Consider the following 18342-nt stretch of genomic DNA (forward strand, 5'->3'; position numbering starts at 1 on the left):
CATCTAAGTTAGATAAAGAGAGAAGAGAAGAGAAGATGACTGATGGGGAGAAAGTGGGAGACTACAAGACTTAAGAGTTCCAGTGAGATTGAAAAATGGTTACAGCAGAACTGGTTGAAAGCAAACTGATGGGATAGGAGATTGTGGCCAGAAAGAGGGGAGCTTGAATTTAGAGCTATTCCATGTGATGATAGTGTCCAAGACAAAGCCGTGACTGATGTAGAGTGGACAAAAATGTTTCCCCTCCCACCCCTACAGATTGAAAGCTTTGTGACAACACCTTCTGAGGTGTATCTTGCAGAATATTTTCTCTCCCAAAAGATGCAAGTAGTAATTCATTATTAAGGCTCTGAGACATATTGCATTAATGAATCTGTTTAAATTTGTTTAACTGTGCATTTCTAAAATCTGTGGGACTACAGAACCTTTTGTACTATAACATCTGTTAATGGCCATTTAAACTAGGGTTTTTCCATACTTTTGAGCAGTTGTTTTATTTGTTATGTACTGAACCTGTTAAATTAATGGGAATAAGTGAGAATAATTATCACAACATATGTGTTTAGTTTATAAAGAATGTTTAATCTACATTAATATATATCAATATCAAAAGATTTCTTTTCCTATTAAAATTAAATGTGTCTAAAACCTAAAAATATAAGTTAGTGTATTGTTTTGTTAGTGATCATTGTGACATTTGAAGTTGCTTATTGAAAAGCTTTAATTAGTAATTGATATTCCAGGAAAGCCTACTATATTAGTTCTATACAATAGTTACCCAGGTTGGCTTAGTTAAAACAAAAAAGAGTTTACCCAGTCACATAGCTGGATATACACAGAAGTTCAAACCATGTCGTCAAGAATTTGTTTTCATTTCGCAGCTCTACCTTCTGTTGTATTGACTTCATTCTCAGAAAGGATGTACTGATGTCCCATAGTGTGACAGTTTCTCTCAGAGAGGCTGAGGATGGGACAAGCACTTAGAATCTGACTGACTTCTTTCTAAAATGCATCTCCTGGTTGGATTTTATTAGCTGATAAAAGAAGTACAATATTATAACCATCATATTTCTTTATTTAAAAATTTTAATTTCTCTATGTTTTTATTAAATCTTAGGATTTTCGTTTAGGTCCTTAAGTTTCTGATTCCATTTTAATAAATAAAATCTTGACTGAGGACTCGAAACTCCAAATGTTCCCAGTTACTGGTTCCAGTAACAAAAGGAGCTCTGATAAGAGTATTATTGATGCATGTGCGGTACAAGAATACTAAACATTAAAACCATTCAGAAACTTTTTAGATAAAGTTGGAAACTTAAAACATTTAAAAAATGAAATATGTACTTAGTAGTCTTTGTTGTGTCCTTGTGAGGTCCTCTGCAACAAATATAAAACCCATAAAACTTATCCTCTCTATCCTCTGAAACTCATCAATAAAGGAAAACAAAACAAAACAAAACAAAATCCCACAAAATAACGCATCAAACTTTTGAGACATTTGGCCTTTAACTTGTTAAATTATTTTCTGAGGAATGTAGCCTTTAACTGTGTAGTAATTGACTGTCGTAGAAAATGGTAGTCAAAATCAAATCTATAGCTTTTGACAAATTGGTGGTCTTTTTGATGGACTTTTTAGTGAATAACCATAAAAGGTGTTTTTATGTTTTCCTGCTTTATAAATAAAGGAAAGTAAAATGATGACTAGTATTAAATAAATTACTGGCATTAATGAAAAGCATATGAAATTTATATCCAGGTTGGATATGGAAAGTCACAAGAGACCATCATTTCTTCCTAACAACCAAAATAAGCTACAAAATAATAGTTTTTAGAAAGCTCATCAGACAGCTAAGGACAGAAGTAAACCTAAATGAACCTACATCCAGAAAGTGACAGGCCTTTTATAGGAAAAAATAGACCCATGATTACTTTCATCCTTGGTGGAACTGTATGAGCAGATGAATCCTCAAAAGTTTTTAAGAGATTTGTAGCATTAGGTATAGGCTGATGTGAAAGATTAGAATCTAGAGGAGCCTAACCCACAGAGCAAAGCACTATCTACCCACAAACTCTTACTCAAGTGTTTTCACTGAGTGAAGCAGTAGATCAGAGAAGGAGACTTGAGAGAGATACTTCAAATGAAATCCTCAATACATCAGAATGGTGGTGTGTGGGGTGTGTTTCTGGTGAGGGGTGTGGGGTGGGGAGGAGTTGAGGCAGAAAAACTGAGTACTCTAGGCTTTCATTTACAAAAGAATATAAGAGCCTCTTCCCAAACTGATTCTCTGTAGGGAATTCTGGGTCTTCACAGTCTAGGGCAATGGCCCTCCAAAGACTAGGCTGGGGAATGGGTATTAGAGCTGAAAGTTGTCTTCTTAGGTACATAAAGTAGTGGATGAGAGCAAAGAGACTTCTCTCTCCCACCCAAGAAGCTATAAGGCTGGGAGAGATCTCCTGTATTTCCTAAAGCTGGTGGATCAGCTTTGAAGCCGAGGGAGGACGCTAGAATCTCATCATGGCTCAGCTTTATTTCTAGATGAGGAAAACTGATCTCTCTCAAAGTATTTGAAGCCTGTGGCAATTGATTTAAACTAAAACTGTAGCAAAGGCTAGACCCAACTTATTAACTACAGCTCCAACTCTCCAGCAGCCTGACAAAAAAAGGAGTGGAAAATAGTCTTGAATTCAGACTCTACTGTTCTTTTAAACAAACTGTCTGGGCTACAATCAAAGATTATATGACACACCAAAAAGTGAGAAATTTGACCTATAGGCAAGAAAGTAGACAGACTCAGAGATGGTCCAGATCTTGGAATTATGAGATATTCATTAATATAGCTGCTACAAAAATGCTTAGGGATGTAATACTTTCACTCTCGTTATAAGGTATTCCTTGTCTCACAATTAGTGTAAGTCAAGTAGAAAAATTTACTGTTGTATCGTTATGTCCCTAAATTGTATTAAAAGCAGAATCTTAGTTAAGATACCTTGATAATTTAATTTATAATAGTTACGATTTTTCATACAAGCAAATTACACGGTTGTTTACTGAGCAAAGTCTATCAGCTCTTAAGTTGTTATATCAATGAGACGTTCATCAGGAAGCTGGTTGGTGTGCATCTTGTAGTACTGGATAATTTACAAAAAACGTATTTTGGTGAAGGGATGGATGAATAGGCAGAGCACAGAGGATCTTAAGACAGTGTGGGCTACATGTTGTTAAACATTTGTCCAAACGCATAGAATGTACAGCAATAAGAGCAAACCCTAATGAAAACGATGGACTCTTGAGTGATAATGATGTGTCAGTGAAGGTTCTCGACTGTAACACAGGCAACACGCTGGAGGGAGATGTTGATAATTGTGGAGGCAGAGTAGATGAGAAAATCCGTTCCTTCCTCCTGCTTATGCTATGAACCTAAGACCGTTCTAAAAAGTAGTCTTTAAAAAAATATATGTTTAGCCATTTTGGTCACACATTTGGGAAAAGCACCATGGAACGTGAACTGGCTATTGAATAGGGCGGGAGCTAATTATAGCCTTCTTCTTGGGTCTTATTTCCCTAGAGACATCTTATTTAAGAGATACAGCATAAAGAAAGCAAAAAGAATGATTTATGACATTTTACAACCTAGATCTTACCGAACTCTATTCTGTTTTACTCTAGGTTTCCTTAGCATTGTTATTTTAAAACAAGATGTTAATAATCATTCAGATGTTTGTTTTGTGCATTTGGTTTCTAATTTCATTATTTCAGAAAATGAATATGCTTGATTTAGCAAGGGGGTTTTCTTTCTTTTAATAAATATTCTTAATATGCAAGCATCAAAGAGAAAAGACAGCATGACAAACCAAGTTACTAGAGAGTGAATACTTCCAAAATGATTTGCCTTTAGTCAGAAACCCTATTGCTAAAACAAATCATTTAGAAACTGTTTTAATACTGAAATTCTGTATCCTGATAGGAATAGAAGCTATCTTTCATTGTGCCCAGCAAATCAGCATTTTCAAAACCTTAGGTTACTTACTTATAAATGCATTTTTTTTAAATGAAGGACATACTGATATTTACAGTATTTCATTTACATTATGAGCTATAACGTAGAATTTTTTCAGAAGGTAGTCTTCTCTGGGGTTATAATTTCCCTGTATTTATTTCTCACAAAATCCCTCTGAATTTTATGGACGCTTTGCATAAGAAGCCCCTAAGATATTTGGCACTCGGCCTGGAGTTTGAGCATGAATGTTATATTTTTCTTGATTCTTATTGCCTCCTGATTTTAATAAGTAGCTGGCTGTTCCTACAGAGCCAAATAATCACTTTCATTGTTCTGTCCAAGAATGTTATTAGATTGGGTTTATTTACATAAGTCTGTGAGAAATAATATTCAGTTTTTGTTTTAAAGACCCGTTATGAACAGCAACAATAAAAGTCTTCCTTTCACGATAGTTCAGCCTTCTCATTGGTTCATATTCTACGGGTACCTCAGGCGAACTGTGACTAAGTGCTCTAAGGAAAGTACTGATTGCCAGCCTGGCACCGTGAAACTCTTCTCTGGGGTTTTCATTAATGATCAGTGCAACGCAAATGATGGGGAGTTGGACAAAAGTCACAGAATTTTTGAGATGAAAATTTTATCTAGCCTAGTGCCTTTCTTTTTTCTGATGTGGAAACTGAGAGCCAGAGTGGTTGAGTAATTTGCTCAGACTTACTCTTCATCCCTTCTGACTTCAAGAACCTTATTCCTTTACCTCAGTGCCTCCTTTCAGAACCTCACTTTGAGAACTATTACATGCTTTTTGGTTGTCACTTTCTACAGCAGCCAGATAGGCAGTCATTGGTTAGAGCTTTTGATCTTTGTGAGAGCCACTCCAATCAGCAGAACCTTAATTCTTGTGCTTTATATCTTTGTGCTTTAGTGCGCAGGGGATGGGGGCACTAAATGGAATATTGCAGTGAAAGAGCCTTTTTCACTGCAGTTTTCTAATGAAGGATAATTTCAAAACTTGATAGGTATGATTTTACTTTAAGTAATTTAGGTATTTTTTTAATAGAGTTTTTTTGTTTGTTTGTTTTTATTTTCTGTTTGTTTTGAGACAGGGTCTTGCTCTGTTGCCCAGGCTGGAGTACGGTGGTACAGTCTGGCCTCACTGTAACCTCAACCTTTCGGGCTCAAGCCATCCACTCACCTCAGCCTCCTGAGCAGCTGGGACTAGAGGCACACGCTACCATGTCTGGCTGATTTTTAAAAACTATTTGTAGAGATGGGGTCTCACTGTGTTGCCGAGGCTGGTCTCAAACTCCTGGGTTCGAGCAACACTCCCCACTTGGCCACCCAAAGTGCTGGAATTACAGGCATGAACCACCAAGCCTGGCATAGAGTTCTTTTTAATTGATAATAGATAAACTTGTAATTATTATGAACCAGTCTCTTAGTTTTATGTGTATGTGTATATACGCACACACACACACAAACACACACACTGTCTCATTTAATTTTAAAATAATGAAAAACTATTCTTAAATGAGATGTGAAACTGATACTGTACCTAGAACTTTTCTTTCAAGCCAAGGTAATAGCTGTACTTACAGCACTTTTTCTGAGCATCTCATCAGAATATTATTTTATAATATCAGGTATTATTTAATAACATTGCTTCTCCCTTCATCCCTTCATTAGTCCCCTACTACCTCCATTGTGAGGGGCCATCCTTTTGCCAGAACTAATTCCTACACCTCCTTTATCTGGAAAATGTATCTTGCCATTACTTGAGGTGAGTAAAATGAGTGTATCATCACCAGCCCTGGCAGGCCTAAAAGCAAACTTAGGCATTGTATTCATGGCAATTGAAGGGAAGTTTTTTAATTTTAATTTTTAAAAGTAGCTATTTGATTCTTTGATGTAAAAATCAACCTGTCAATGAATTCAGCACAGTCTGATGTGTTATTAGGTAGACTGTAATTTAAAGCTGATACTAGATGTTACATAGACAGGAACTACATGGCAAATGAGTTTCATGTTTTATTTGTAGAAATCTGAGCACCAAATGATCCGGCACTGGTTGGAATGTTTTATTAACCCTATTTGCATTTTGATTGCTGCTATATGAAACTTAAGGTCTCATTATTACTATTTTTGATAATATATTTTTAGGCCAACCTATCTGTAAAAGAACCTTCATATGAAAAGATGTTTTTACCAATTGTATCCCATCTAACACACAATATGTTATGCTTTGTAACTTAATATAAGAGAGCAATTTTTAAAGTTGTCTTTATCCCCTAACTGGACCTCTTCATTAGATAATTCTAATCCATTGGGTAATTTTAGTATTACCCACTTAGAAAATGTTTTGTTTTGATATTACCAAAGGGTTTTGGGAGAAAGCATGTGGCCAAGAATATCTACATTTACTGTTACAGAGATATACCCTAGGTATTAGAGACAAAAGAAACAAAAGATGTTATTTGTGACCTACTTACTTGTTTTCCATAAGTAAAATTGGGCATCACTAATGCTGGAAGACATACAGAATTAGTGTGCTTGACAAAAGGATCTCTTGTTCTTTTGTCTGCTGCTGATTAGCAGTTGAAACGTAGTCGTCATTGGAAAATTGACCAATGCTTCCATTACACGTTTATACTATTGCATACACATGCTTTGCTCTTGGTGCCCTTCTTATGTCCTAGTTTTGATTTTTTTTCTTTTTTCCCTCTTTTTTTCTGCCCTCTTACCTACCCCATTCACTTATGTTTGTAAAATGGATCTAAAGATTTGAAATTTCAGGAAAAGTTTTCTTCATTATGGTATATGATATTCAGAAATATGCATTGTGTGGCAAATAGCAATCTGGATTTGGTAGGATTGGTGGTAGGTAGGTCTGCCATTACCTTCTTATTTTACTTCATCCTCCTCCCACCCACCTTTCTCCTCCTTATCATCAGGATCATCATGATGGTCATGTCATCATCATCATGTGAATCTTTGGGAAACTTCCTAGGTACTGAAGTGAAATTCACCTTTAAAAAATGTGTTCCATATACTTTTCTTCCTTTTTTTGTGTGTGTTTATTTTTTCTTATTTGAATTCCCTCACAACTATAGTCCTATCCTAAATAGTCTATGTTAAATAGGTTCCTTATAGCTTGTGTTCTTTTTTGCATGTGTTAATTAGTACTTGGTTTTCTGTGAATTTCCTTTGCATTTCTTGTTTTCATCTGTATGAATTCTATATGAATCGCTGTATGAATTTCTATTTCTCTCTTATTGTTTCCCTCAAATCAAAACATTTGTTGAGGGGTCAGTAAAGTAAAATGCTATAGAGTTTATGTGTATTTGGTTATTTGTTGTCTTGAATGTCAGGAAGTTTATATTTTATTTAGTTGGAAGACATGATGGATAAGCTGTGGATAAGTACCTAAATACATAAATGTCTATACATATTGGATAGTTTACTGTTGCTGAAGGCTTGTTTCTTAATCCCTCCAGGAAAGAAAGGAGAGGCTATCCAAATTTGAATCTATTCGTCATTCAATTGCTGGAATAATTAGGTCTCCAAAATCCGCACTGGGCTCTTCAGCAGTAAGTAGGATTAACTCTCTGTGCTACTGAAAATGGTCATTGTCTAGCTTCTTTCTGATGCACTAATGAATATATATATATGTGTGTGTGTGTGTGTGTGTGTGTATGTATATGTATATACATATATAAATTTGCACTTACAAATGGAAAGATAAGTGCCTAATTTAACTTTTTGTGTGCATATGAATCTGTCTATATATGTGTATAGTAAAATCCCATGTGACATAGGGAAGACAGAAAGAAACTTGAATTATAGGCTTCCTTTACGATATACAAATAATTATGAGAAACATTTTATGTACTTTGAGGTCTTACTGGAAGAATAGTATAAACAATTCTTTTCTAGTGAAACATAACCTTTTTACAGTAGGGATTACTATATATGTTTTTAAAATGTATTTGTTTGTATGTATATTTATATTTTAAAGAACATTTTGATTAAAAAATTGAAGTCTGTTTGATAGATTAATCATTGAAATGTGGGTTTGGCATATCATAGTAGTGCTAGAGTATTAGTTATCTTTAGTAACAGCAGTTTGGCCATCTCATACACATGAACAAACACACAGAAGCATTTCTCTAAAGCATTAGTTCTTCTATTTATTTGGAGAAGGAGTTTTTTTTTTCCCCCTCAAATACACAGGCACTCCAGTGTATATACCCCTAACAAGTACTAGTGTAATTCTGGTCCTGATGGATTTACCTACACTGGATCTTTCACATAAATAAAATCATTCAATATGTGACCTTTTGCATGTAGTTTCTTTGATTTATAATACTTCCAAGGTTCATCCATGTCATACAATGTGACAGTACTTCATTCCTTTTTATGACTGAATAATACTCCATTGTATATATTTACCACATATTGTCTATCTATTCATCAGCTGATGGACATTTGGTTATTTCAGCTTGTTGGCTATTATAAATAATGCTGCTATGAACGTTCGTTTTCAAGTGTTTTTATGTATATATGTTTTCAGTTCTCCTGGGTGTGTACCCAGGAGTAGAATTTCTGGGTTATATGGTCATAATTCTCTATTTAAGCTTTTGAGGAACTGCCAAACTGTTTTTCAGAGTAATTGTACCATTTTACATTCCCATTAGCAATATATGAATATTTTGATTTATCCACATTCTTGCCAATAATTGTTATTTTAAATGTTTTCATGTTATAGGCATTCTAGTGGGCGTGAAGTAGTATCTTACTGTAGTTTTAATTTCCGTTTTCCTAATGACTAATGATGTTGAGCATTTTTTAATATTCTTATTGGCAGCTTATATGTGTTCTTTTGAGATGTGTTTATTAATATTCTTTGCACATTTTAGAATTGCTTATTTATTGTTGAGTTATAAGAGTATATATTCTGAAAATAAGCTCCTTATACATATAATGTACAAATGTTTTTTCTCACCCTTTGGATTTTTTTTCACTTTCTTGATAATGTCCTTTAACACACCTAAGTTTTTTATTTTGATGAAGGGCAGTTTATTTTTTCCTTGACTGTGTGTGCTTTTGGTGTCAAAAAAAATTGTCTAATCCAAGGTTATGCTGATAATTCGTCTTTGTTTGTTTTCTTCTTAGAGTTTTATTCTTCCACTTATATCTTTGTTTATTATTAGTTAATTTTTGTATATGGAGTGAGGTAGAGGTTCACATTTTTATTTATTTATTTGTTTAATTAATTTATTTTTGAGATGAGGTTTCAGTCTATTACCCAGGCTGGTGCTGAGTTCCTAAGCTCAAGTGATCCTCCCTCCTCGGCCCCCCTAAGAGTTCAAATTCGTTCTTTTGCATATGGAAGCATATATTTTTTTTTTTTTTTTTTTTTGAGACGGAGTCTTGCTCTTTCGCCCAGGCTGGAGTGCAGTGGCACAATCTCGGCTCACTGCAAGCTCCGCGTCCCGGGTTCACGCCGTTCTCCTGCCTCAGCCTCTCCGAGTAGCTGGGACTACAGGCGCCCGCCACCACGCCCGGCTAATTTTTTGTATTTTTTAGTAGAGACGGGGTTTCACCGTGGTCTCGATCTCCTGACCTTGTGATCCGCCCGCCTCAGCCTCCCAAAGTGCTGGGATTACAAGCGTGAGCCACCGCGCCCGGCATGGAAGCATATTTAACTTAAAATCTTTAAAATGCAACAACTATGAATCACTGTTTATGCAAATAAACATAGAAAAATTAGAATGTTAAAGCATAATTTTAGATAAAATAAAGCAAATGCATTATATATAGGAAAATGAAATTGGAATTAATCACAATGGCATTTTTACTGGATTCGACATAACAATTTACCTCTGTTTTTAACAGTGTCTTTAAAATGTAGAGCTCCCTTTAAAGATGGTCTAATGGAACACTTAGATCATCAGTCTTGATAGAAGAAAGAACTTAAGACTTTAGCTGATAGCAGAATTTGTTTTCATCTGAATATTGTATTTGATGTCATCAGATGTTTAATATTTATTGTTATGATCAGAATAATATTTTAATATGTTATATCAGCCACAAGCATGTGCTTTCCTTTCCAGTGTACCAAAGGGGTTAAAATCCCTGTTATTAGTATCTCAGATTACTGAGGCTACAGTCACATCTAGCATCTTCCCGTCTTAAGGAGGTTATAATTTTGCATGGAGAACTATTTTTCAGAGACTGCTTCTGAAGCCAAGGCCTAGAGATGTTAGACAGTATTAATTACATATTTTAAAAGCCTACTGGCAATCATGAGGGTCCATTCCAATTGAAAGTCTTTCAAACCGTATTATATTTAATGAGATCTGTTCCAGTCATGTCAAGAATATTGCCCTTTTTCTAGGGCCATCTATCTACTGCAGAATTTCTATAATGAATGGCTGAGCAAATCGCTTGTTCCATCTTACCGCCACTCATGAATACTAGTTGTATCACTGATATATGAAGTGAATAATGCCCATCTGATAGTAGCAGTCTTTGAAAAATATTCTTTAAAACAAAAATAAAGCACATTTTGGTCCAAATGGTTTGTTCTTTATATAGATATCAGAAGAATTATTAAATTATTCAACAGCAGTCTCCTTAAAATTCATATTTTCTGCACTCTGTTGACATGGATGCTATTTCAATTTTAGAATTACTTTGTACTAGAATTTAGAAAATCAAAATATTGGAAAATAAAAATGTGCTTCCTTTATATAGAGTAATATTGTAAGTAAGATTTGCTTGCTTGCCTGCTTTTTAGAAACATCATTCAGTTATGTTAAGTTGTACATCAGATATATAATATAGTATTATATTATATAATATAGTATTATAATGCTTGGCTTCCTCCAGTGGTATAGGGGAATGTAGCTATTTTCGTGCATGACGTGAACTGCTTGTATTTTTTAGTGTTCTCCTTTGAGTCTAGAAAAGCAGCCTTGTACTTTCTTTAATCAAGGCATGTTGTTAAGTTCAGGTTAAATAGTATACATTTAAAATATACCAGTTGTCTTCTGTGATTCTTAAGGTCTTAAGTTGAGTTTTTCCCCCATTTATTAATATGTAAGAGTGATAAACAAGGGAAAATAAAGATTTTTTGCATTATATCACTCTCATACACTGAATTCTGTCATGTTTAGGAAAATTAAGTTTTGAATCACTTGCAGTATTACATGTAATTTTTCTAAAAGGACTTACTGAGATTGCTATTCTATAATTTGTACTGTAATGGAACAAATCTATTGTTTATATATTTGCTCAGATGCTTAACACAGATGACAGAGATCATGTCAGACTGATACTAAGTTTACACAGGCAATCCCAACTTGATGATAAATGTTTACATTTACTTAAATATGGTTGCATATTGACATATTGCAATGATCTGGTAGTAGTTTTAGTTGCAATGTGTGATAAGATTTTAGCATTGAATATAGTTAATTGATGAAAATGTGTTCTTATCGATATTGTGGCACATTTTATATGTAAAGTATATGGGTTTAAGGAAAGAATATTTGATACTGAATAAATGAAACTGTAGCAAAAATGTGTTAAAATGATGAGAGAGGGTGAGTGAGAGTCACAGGCACAATTGTAAAAGTAACTGGGTAAAAATAATAAAGAGAGAAAAGCATGTTATTACCAATAAATGATGAGTAAGGGAACAAAAGAAGCCGGCAAAAAAGAAGTCGGAGGAAACCCGAAGGTACTGAAGGAAGCAGAACTGTTAGAAAGAAAGGAAAGTAAAATAAAATATATATTTTGCTAAAGATAGTGTCCCTTATCAGAGACCCAAGAAGGGGTACAAAAAGGCCAGGAAATGGGAAGCTGCGGAGGTAACCTAATACTTGAGTTTGGCTTAGTTGTCTATTTTTGTTTAATATAAGTTTTAGAAAGAATTGTGTACTAATGCTCATCTCTGATTAACATGTAATTCTTTATAGTTACTATCCTAGAGAACAGTTTTATTGTTAGCTAAAAACCAAACAAATTCAAATTCTCAAATATTGTAGTACAAAAAATTGTTAAGAAATTTATGAATAAAAATTTTACAGCTAGTTTCATTATAGAATGTAAATATTAGGTAAGGTATCTTTTTTTGGTTAATGATACCAGTACATGAAATAGCTGCCAATTCAGCTTTACTGCTAAAAAATTAGAATTTGTAGAATTAAAGATAGTCATTTAGTGCCAAAGACAGAACCACTTTTAACTAATTTACATCCTGTTTGTCTAGCCTGAACATAAATGATCCTGAGGTACAAATATTCAGAATATCTTATTTTTCATTATTTTAAAATTAATTCAATAGATTCAAATGGTAACTATTTAGAAATTCTTAAAAAACTGGAAGGGAGAACATTATTTTTTGTTTTCATTTTGTAATTAAACATTTAGTATATCTGTGCAAATAAAAAAATTATGTTCAACTATCAAACTAGAAATGGCATAAGATACACTTTCCTACCTATGATTACATTTCCCTTTCACTGCAAATAATTTTTACTACCACCAGGCACGTTCAGTAGACTAGTGTTTCCCATCTTTTGTAAACAGTTGATTTCTCATCCCCTCCCAAAATTCCTAAGTAATACATAGCTTTAAAATAAAAGGGGTCCTATGGAATTAAAAAATAAATTTATAGGGCCAGGCATAGTGGCTCACACCTGTAATCTCAGCACTTTGGGAGGCTGAGGCGGGAGGATCATGAGGTCAGGACTTTGAGACCACCCTGGCCAACATGGTGAAACCCCGTCTCCACTAAAAGTACAAAAAATTAACCAGGCGGGGTGGTGCGCACCTGTAATCCCAGTTATTCGGGAGGCTGAGGCAGGAGAATCACTTGGACCCAGGAGGCGGAGGTTGCAGTGAGCGGAGATGATGCCATTGCACTGCAGCCTGGGTTACAGAGCAAGACTCCATCTCAAAAAAATAAAAATAAAAATAAATTTATAGAGATAGGGCCTCACTATGTTGCCCAGGCTGGTCTTGAACTCCTGACTTAAGCAGTCCTCCCACCTTGGCCTCCCAAAGTGCTGTTACAGGATAGAGCCACTGTGCCTGGCCAAATCTTAATCTAGTGCCTTAGACCACTTGGCCATGCTACCAGCTGTGTCTTACGTAATTTTTGAGAAATGTTTAAAATCTTGTGAATTACTCATTGTCACCCTAGTGTATTACTAAACTAGATTTGGAATAACTTATTAATTAGACTATTAAATTAATGTTAATAAGTAAATTTACATGAGAATAGAAAAGATAATTAAATGTAATTTTTATGTTAAAAATTCAGAATTTGAATAAGTTTGGGTTGAAGTTTTATTTAGGTTGTTCAAGCTCAGTAAGGGTTTTACTTGTATATTTTCGATGCTGTTTTATTCTTGTTTTGCTTTTTTCAAAATGGTTTATTGGGTAGTTAATTTTAATAGAATCTAGACCAGATATTTTTAAAAAACATTTTTGTTTTTCCCTCCCAAAAAAGAAGCTCATCTTGCTACTCAAATGCTTGAGTAAAGGTATACAAATCTTCATTACATACTTGAGAATTAGCCTGGACTAGGGTAAGGGGAAAAATATAATCCTTTTTCTTTCCCCAAGAAAAAAATTATTTTCAAGTGCTGCCTCCTTATTGCCTTTTCATATAAAATAATCTCTTTAATTTCACTAATTCCAGTATATTTTTGCTGGACTAGTCTTTAGGAACAAGATCCAGGGAAAATAACTAATTAAACAGCCCAATCAATCAGGAAAACTTATTAAATATAACATTAACTGTACTATATTAACTGTAACTTTTAAAAAGGAGGCTTTGCTCCTACCCCCATGTCTTTGGCAAAAATCTCAGATAATTTACCAACAAAGAAAAACCCTGTCTGTTGAGGCTGAAAAAGATGGGATATTTGAGGTAAAAAGCTTCCTTTCATTTGTGATGTCATTATGATGGGCTCTTGGGATGTTGCATTTTTTTTGCTGATGCATCCTACATATATTACTGTCAAGTTTGTACAATTGTATTGGGATTTCATTGAAATCATATTGATAAAAATATTCCTTCCAGTGCTTTCAGAGAAGTCTTTGAAAGACCTCATATACCCAGGCAGGGGATATGTGTGACTTTTCCCTGTGTATGTGTGTACACATGTGTATATACACACATACACTCACAGTAAGTTCAGCTTATATTTCATAACAGTGTTGTATAGGGGATGGGGAATAACAGATCTTTGAGCTTCCCTTCCTACCCCCAAAGAAACTAAGAAGCCTATAGAACTGAAGTGTGATCTTTATGAGACAGCAATATAAGTTCCTTACTATTTAGTTTTTTAAAAACAAAACAAAACTCAGATACTTTCCCCAGATGACTTTTTCCCCCATACATATTCTTCATCATATGTTTAAATGAATTTCTTGGAATGCTGACTGAGCTTCTGTACTTAATATACCTACCTTTCCACCTTAATTAGTTCATCAAACTCTACATTCTCTCAGTTGGAAATAAATGCAAATTTGGAAGGACAGGTTGGCTAGGACAAGAAATCAACAGGTAGCATCCTTGTTTGGGATGCTTTCCTGTTATGTAGACCTTTTAGAGAGACAGTGATAAAAATAAGTCCTTTGCAAAGATGTTACATTGAATTTCTTGTATTCATTAATAACTTTTGAATAAATAAGCACTTTTGCTATTGGTGAGACAGAAATATTTCCATTATAGTAAAAATTTTAGAATTTACTCTAATTAGATGCACTATGATAAAATTTTAAAATAAAATTTTTGATTATAAAAATAGAAAAGTTGATTATTTCTACTTCTTTAATAATTGTACATTATTAGTATCAGTATATACAAAAAGTTAATTTTGTGTAGATTATGTGTTTGTTTTTAAAAGCAATATTCTTTTACCTCATATATTCGTGGGTGGGTCTTTAGATAAAATTGCTCTTTAAAACAATTTTTGGGAATACATTAAAACATTTTTTGAAATAAAATATTTATCATATATGTTAAATATGATATAATATTATTTGTCATAGTTTGCATGAAAATTAAAAGACTTACTTTACCAAAACTTCCATGTATAGTCACAACCGGAATGTATATTAAAAGTTTAAAATGTTACTTAATACAAGTGGAAGAAGTAAGAATCAGAATGTGGACTCTTCCTTGAGGTCTATTTGGGACTTCTCAAGTTTTTTATTGTTGTTTTGTTTTGTTCTTTTAACCAACAGAATTGAGTTTGGATAATCTGAAATAGAACTTTGAGCAGTAAGTTTTGGGTCTCTTCAGTGGTACAAAACAATGAAGGCTATGTTAAAAACCAGTTTTTACTTACTACAAAATTACCATACTTTGGCCCTACCTAGAATTTATATCAGCCTATAAAACTTTATATATGAATATTTGCCTTTCATTTATTATTAATTGTGATTTTTTCCAATTTATAAATTACTTTCTCATGAGGCATTGTGCATATTGTATTTTGAGAACCTTGAAAATTAGTTCAGATTACTACACCTTATCCATAAAGTACTGTCTCTATCTGGAGCAGTTTACTTCCTGTGTGCCATAAAAACAACAACAACAACATCAACAAGATTTTTACTTGTAATCAGAAAATGTGTGATTTAATCTACTGTCAGCACATTTCAAGGAAATACGGTTATCTCTTCAATTATCTCTGACATGGTGTTAGCATTTGGCCTCTTAAAATAATAGAGAATTTGCTTTCTCTACCATGCTCATGGTTTATAACCACTCCTTATCTTTGCCATGTGTTTGTAATTGCATGTTGGTGGTTTTCAGTGATGCTATTTCTCCTAGGGCTTTATCTACCATTGCTTTGTAGAAGCAGGACCAGCCATGTGGCAGAGGTAATTGTTAAGGAAGTCAGGTGAGTGAAGATAAGGACAGAAAGGCACAGCAGCAAGGCAGCATCAAATAAAACCTGAGATAGTGCTCCTGGAACGTATAACACTGCTCAGAACCTCTGTGATCAAGAGTTAATTACATAAAAAAGAAATAACTCAGCTTTTCATTTATATAAAAATTAAGTTGTTTTGTGATACATTTCTGTTAATTCCCTCTTTTTCTTCATAATTTCTCTGGTTGATAATTTTAGTATATAGATTTATTTTAGGACATGGTGAATAAGATTATCAATGCTAACTCTAAATGCTAATATTGTGTCTACCTTTGTATGATAGATAAAACAAAGTGTTGAAGCATATGTATTTGTGGTAAACTTCAGCACCAGTACTTCAAAAGATATTTTAGGTTTATCGTATAACTTTTTATTGGTCAATTAAAGGGAGGAACATTTGTAAGAAGCCTTTATAGTTGCTATGAATTTTATTAGAAAATAATCAGTATTTTCTCTAATTTAGTTTTTTTTTTTAATATTTGTTTAAGCTTTCTGATATGATCTCCATCAGTGAGAAGCCTTTGGCAGAACAGGACTGGTACCATGGTGCAATTCCCAGAATAGAAGCTCAAGAACTGTTAAAAAAACAAGGAGACTTTTTGGTGCGAGAGAGTCATGGGAAACCTGGTGAATATGTCCTTTCTGTATATTCTGATGGACAGAGGAGACATTTTATCATACAATATGTTGATGTACGTTTCCAGTTTAGTTCATATGTGTATTTTGATGTAGTTCATTGTGGTACAATTATATTAAAATAATGAATGGTTTGTGATAAATGCCTGCAACACTTGAAATTTAGCACTTAATTTTTTTCTGAATTTCTTAAATACAGTGCTTCAGAATTTACTAACATTTAAATATGTTTAAGGAAACATGTATTTAGTAATATTTTAAATTAAAAATAATGTTTACAAAATCAAAGTATATAGCTATTTAAAATGTTGTTAAATTGGAACATTAAAGATATTTTGAATTAAAACTAAAAACAATGTGATTATGATAAATATTTTTCTAGAGAAACTTAAGTTTATGAAACTTATGCTTTTGAAATTGGAGCTTGGAATTGTTTTCAGAATGGTGCCATGAAAGATTTTTAAGAAATATTTTATTGAATAGTGATAATAAAATTTCTTAATGAATAGGATGATGGTTGAATTGGTTTTTATAGATAAGCTGTTGTTTATTGGCATTAATAATGAATAGAAATTAATGAAGAATTAAAAATAATCTATTTACATTGATTATTCTAATGCTAATTTATTTTTTGAAATTTATTTAAGTATTGCTAAACTACTTTCTATGTTTGTTACATCTCTTTATTGAGCCTTAAACAGATGAAGAGTAATTTCAAAATTTAACTTTACCCACTAAGGAATTTTAATGTTTTTGGCATATGAAGGAATTGATGCCTCTATTTGTTTTCCATTCCTGTCATTTCAAATGGCCTGCATTTTCAAGATTGCTATCCACAGGATTTCATTTTATGTCTAGAGACTAGGGTGATACTAATTGCCTTACAAAAATTGAACCATGATCATTAGATGAACCTGAGGGCCTAGATAACTTAGTAACAGCTATATGTACACACACATGCACGTGCGCACATACATCTCTTAATAAGCTTATATATATATAAAGCATATCTTTTTGAGCTGACATTCACGTAACCATACAATTAATTATTTTAAAATGTAGGATTCCGTGGCATTTAGTACATTTACATCTCATAGTTGTAGCTAAATGAAAGTACATACCATTCAAATAGGTTAAAAGGAATATATTCATTAAAGTATTTCCACTATCATAATGTTCACACTATTTGTTAATTTTTCATAGTATTCAGACCTCAATTTGATAATCATATTTTCCCACATTCATACATCTAACCTACTGTTTTGGAAACTATGTTGTTTCTAATAATGTGTCATTTTTTATTTCCTTGGCAAACTCTTTTGTAATTTGTATATGCCTTTAAGTTATGAATTTAGATAACCTACCCTATTACAATTTGCGACCATATTGCCAATATTTATTACATGGTATGAGCATTGTAGAAGGAAAGATTGTAGGTAAAGTATAAACTCGTTAACCACAGCTTATATGAATGTTTCATTTTATTTTCTAAACTCTAAAGGTAACTATTTTTGAAATATGTATTAGGTAAGACTGAAATATTTATCTTATCACTTCTAGTTTAAATTGTAACTATAAGTATTTAAATTAGCATTCTTAGAAACAAAAAGGAAAGGGTCAGTGTGCAAATTATTGCTTGTTTTTAATATTGCCATTTTGTTTTGAGTGGCTAAAATGAACAATATAATATATGCTAAAAATAAGAGGCTACAAGTTCACATTTGATAGTTTTATCTGGTTTCCTTCTGTCACTG

The 18342-nt window shown here is 33.2% G+C and overlaps 1 protein-coding gene across 13 annotated transcripts in view; it reads left to right on the forward strand.

The window, feature by feature from the left end:
* Nucleotides 1-18342, forward strand: part of FER (FER tyrosine kinase) — a 463830-nt gene that overhangs the window by 196594 nt on the left and 248894 nt on the right. For 8 of the 13 annotated variants that reach the window (XM_063612887.1, XM_055298094.2, XM_055298093.2 and 5 more), the window contains 2 exons: nt 7490-7582; nt 16441-16644. In XM_063612887.1, coding sequence (XP_063468957.1) covers nt 7490-7582; nt 16441-16644 — 297 coding nt within the window. Of the gene's footprint in view, nt 1-7489; nt 7583-16440; nt 17100-18342 lie in introns of those variants that run through there. The other 5 variants (XR_010114476.1, XR_010114475.1, XR_010114474.1 and 2 more) reach the window with 4 other exon arrangements.

The sequence above is a fragment of the Symphalangus syndactylus genome, chromosome 11 (assembly GCF_028878055.3).
Source record: "Symphalangus syndactylus isolate Jambi chromosome 11, NHGRI_mSymSyn1-v2.1_pri, whole genome shotgun sequence".
Classification (NCBI taxonomy): Eukaryota; Metazoa; Chordata; class Mammalia; order Primates; family Hylobatidae; genus Symphalangus; species Symphalangus syndactylus.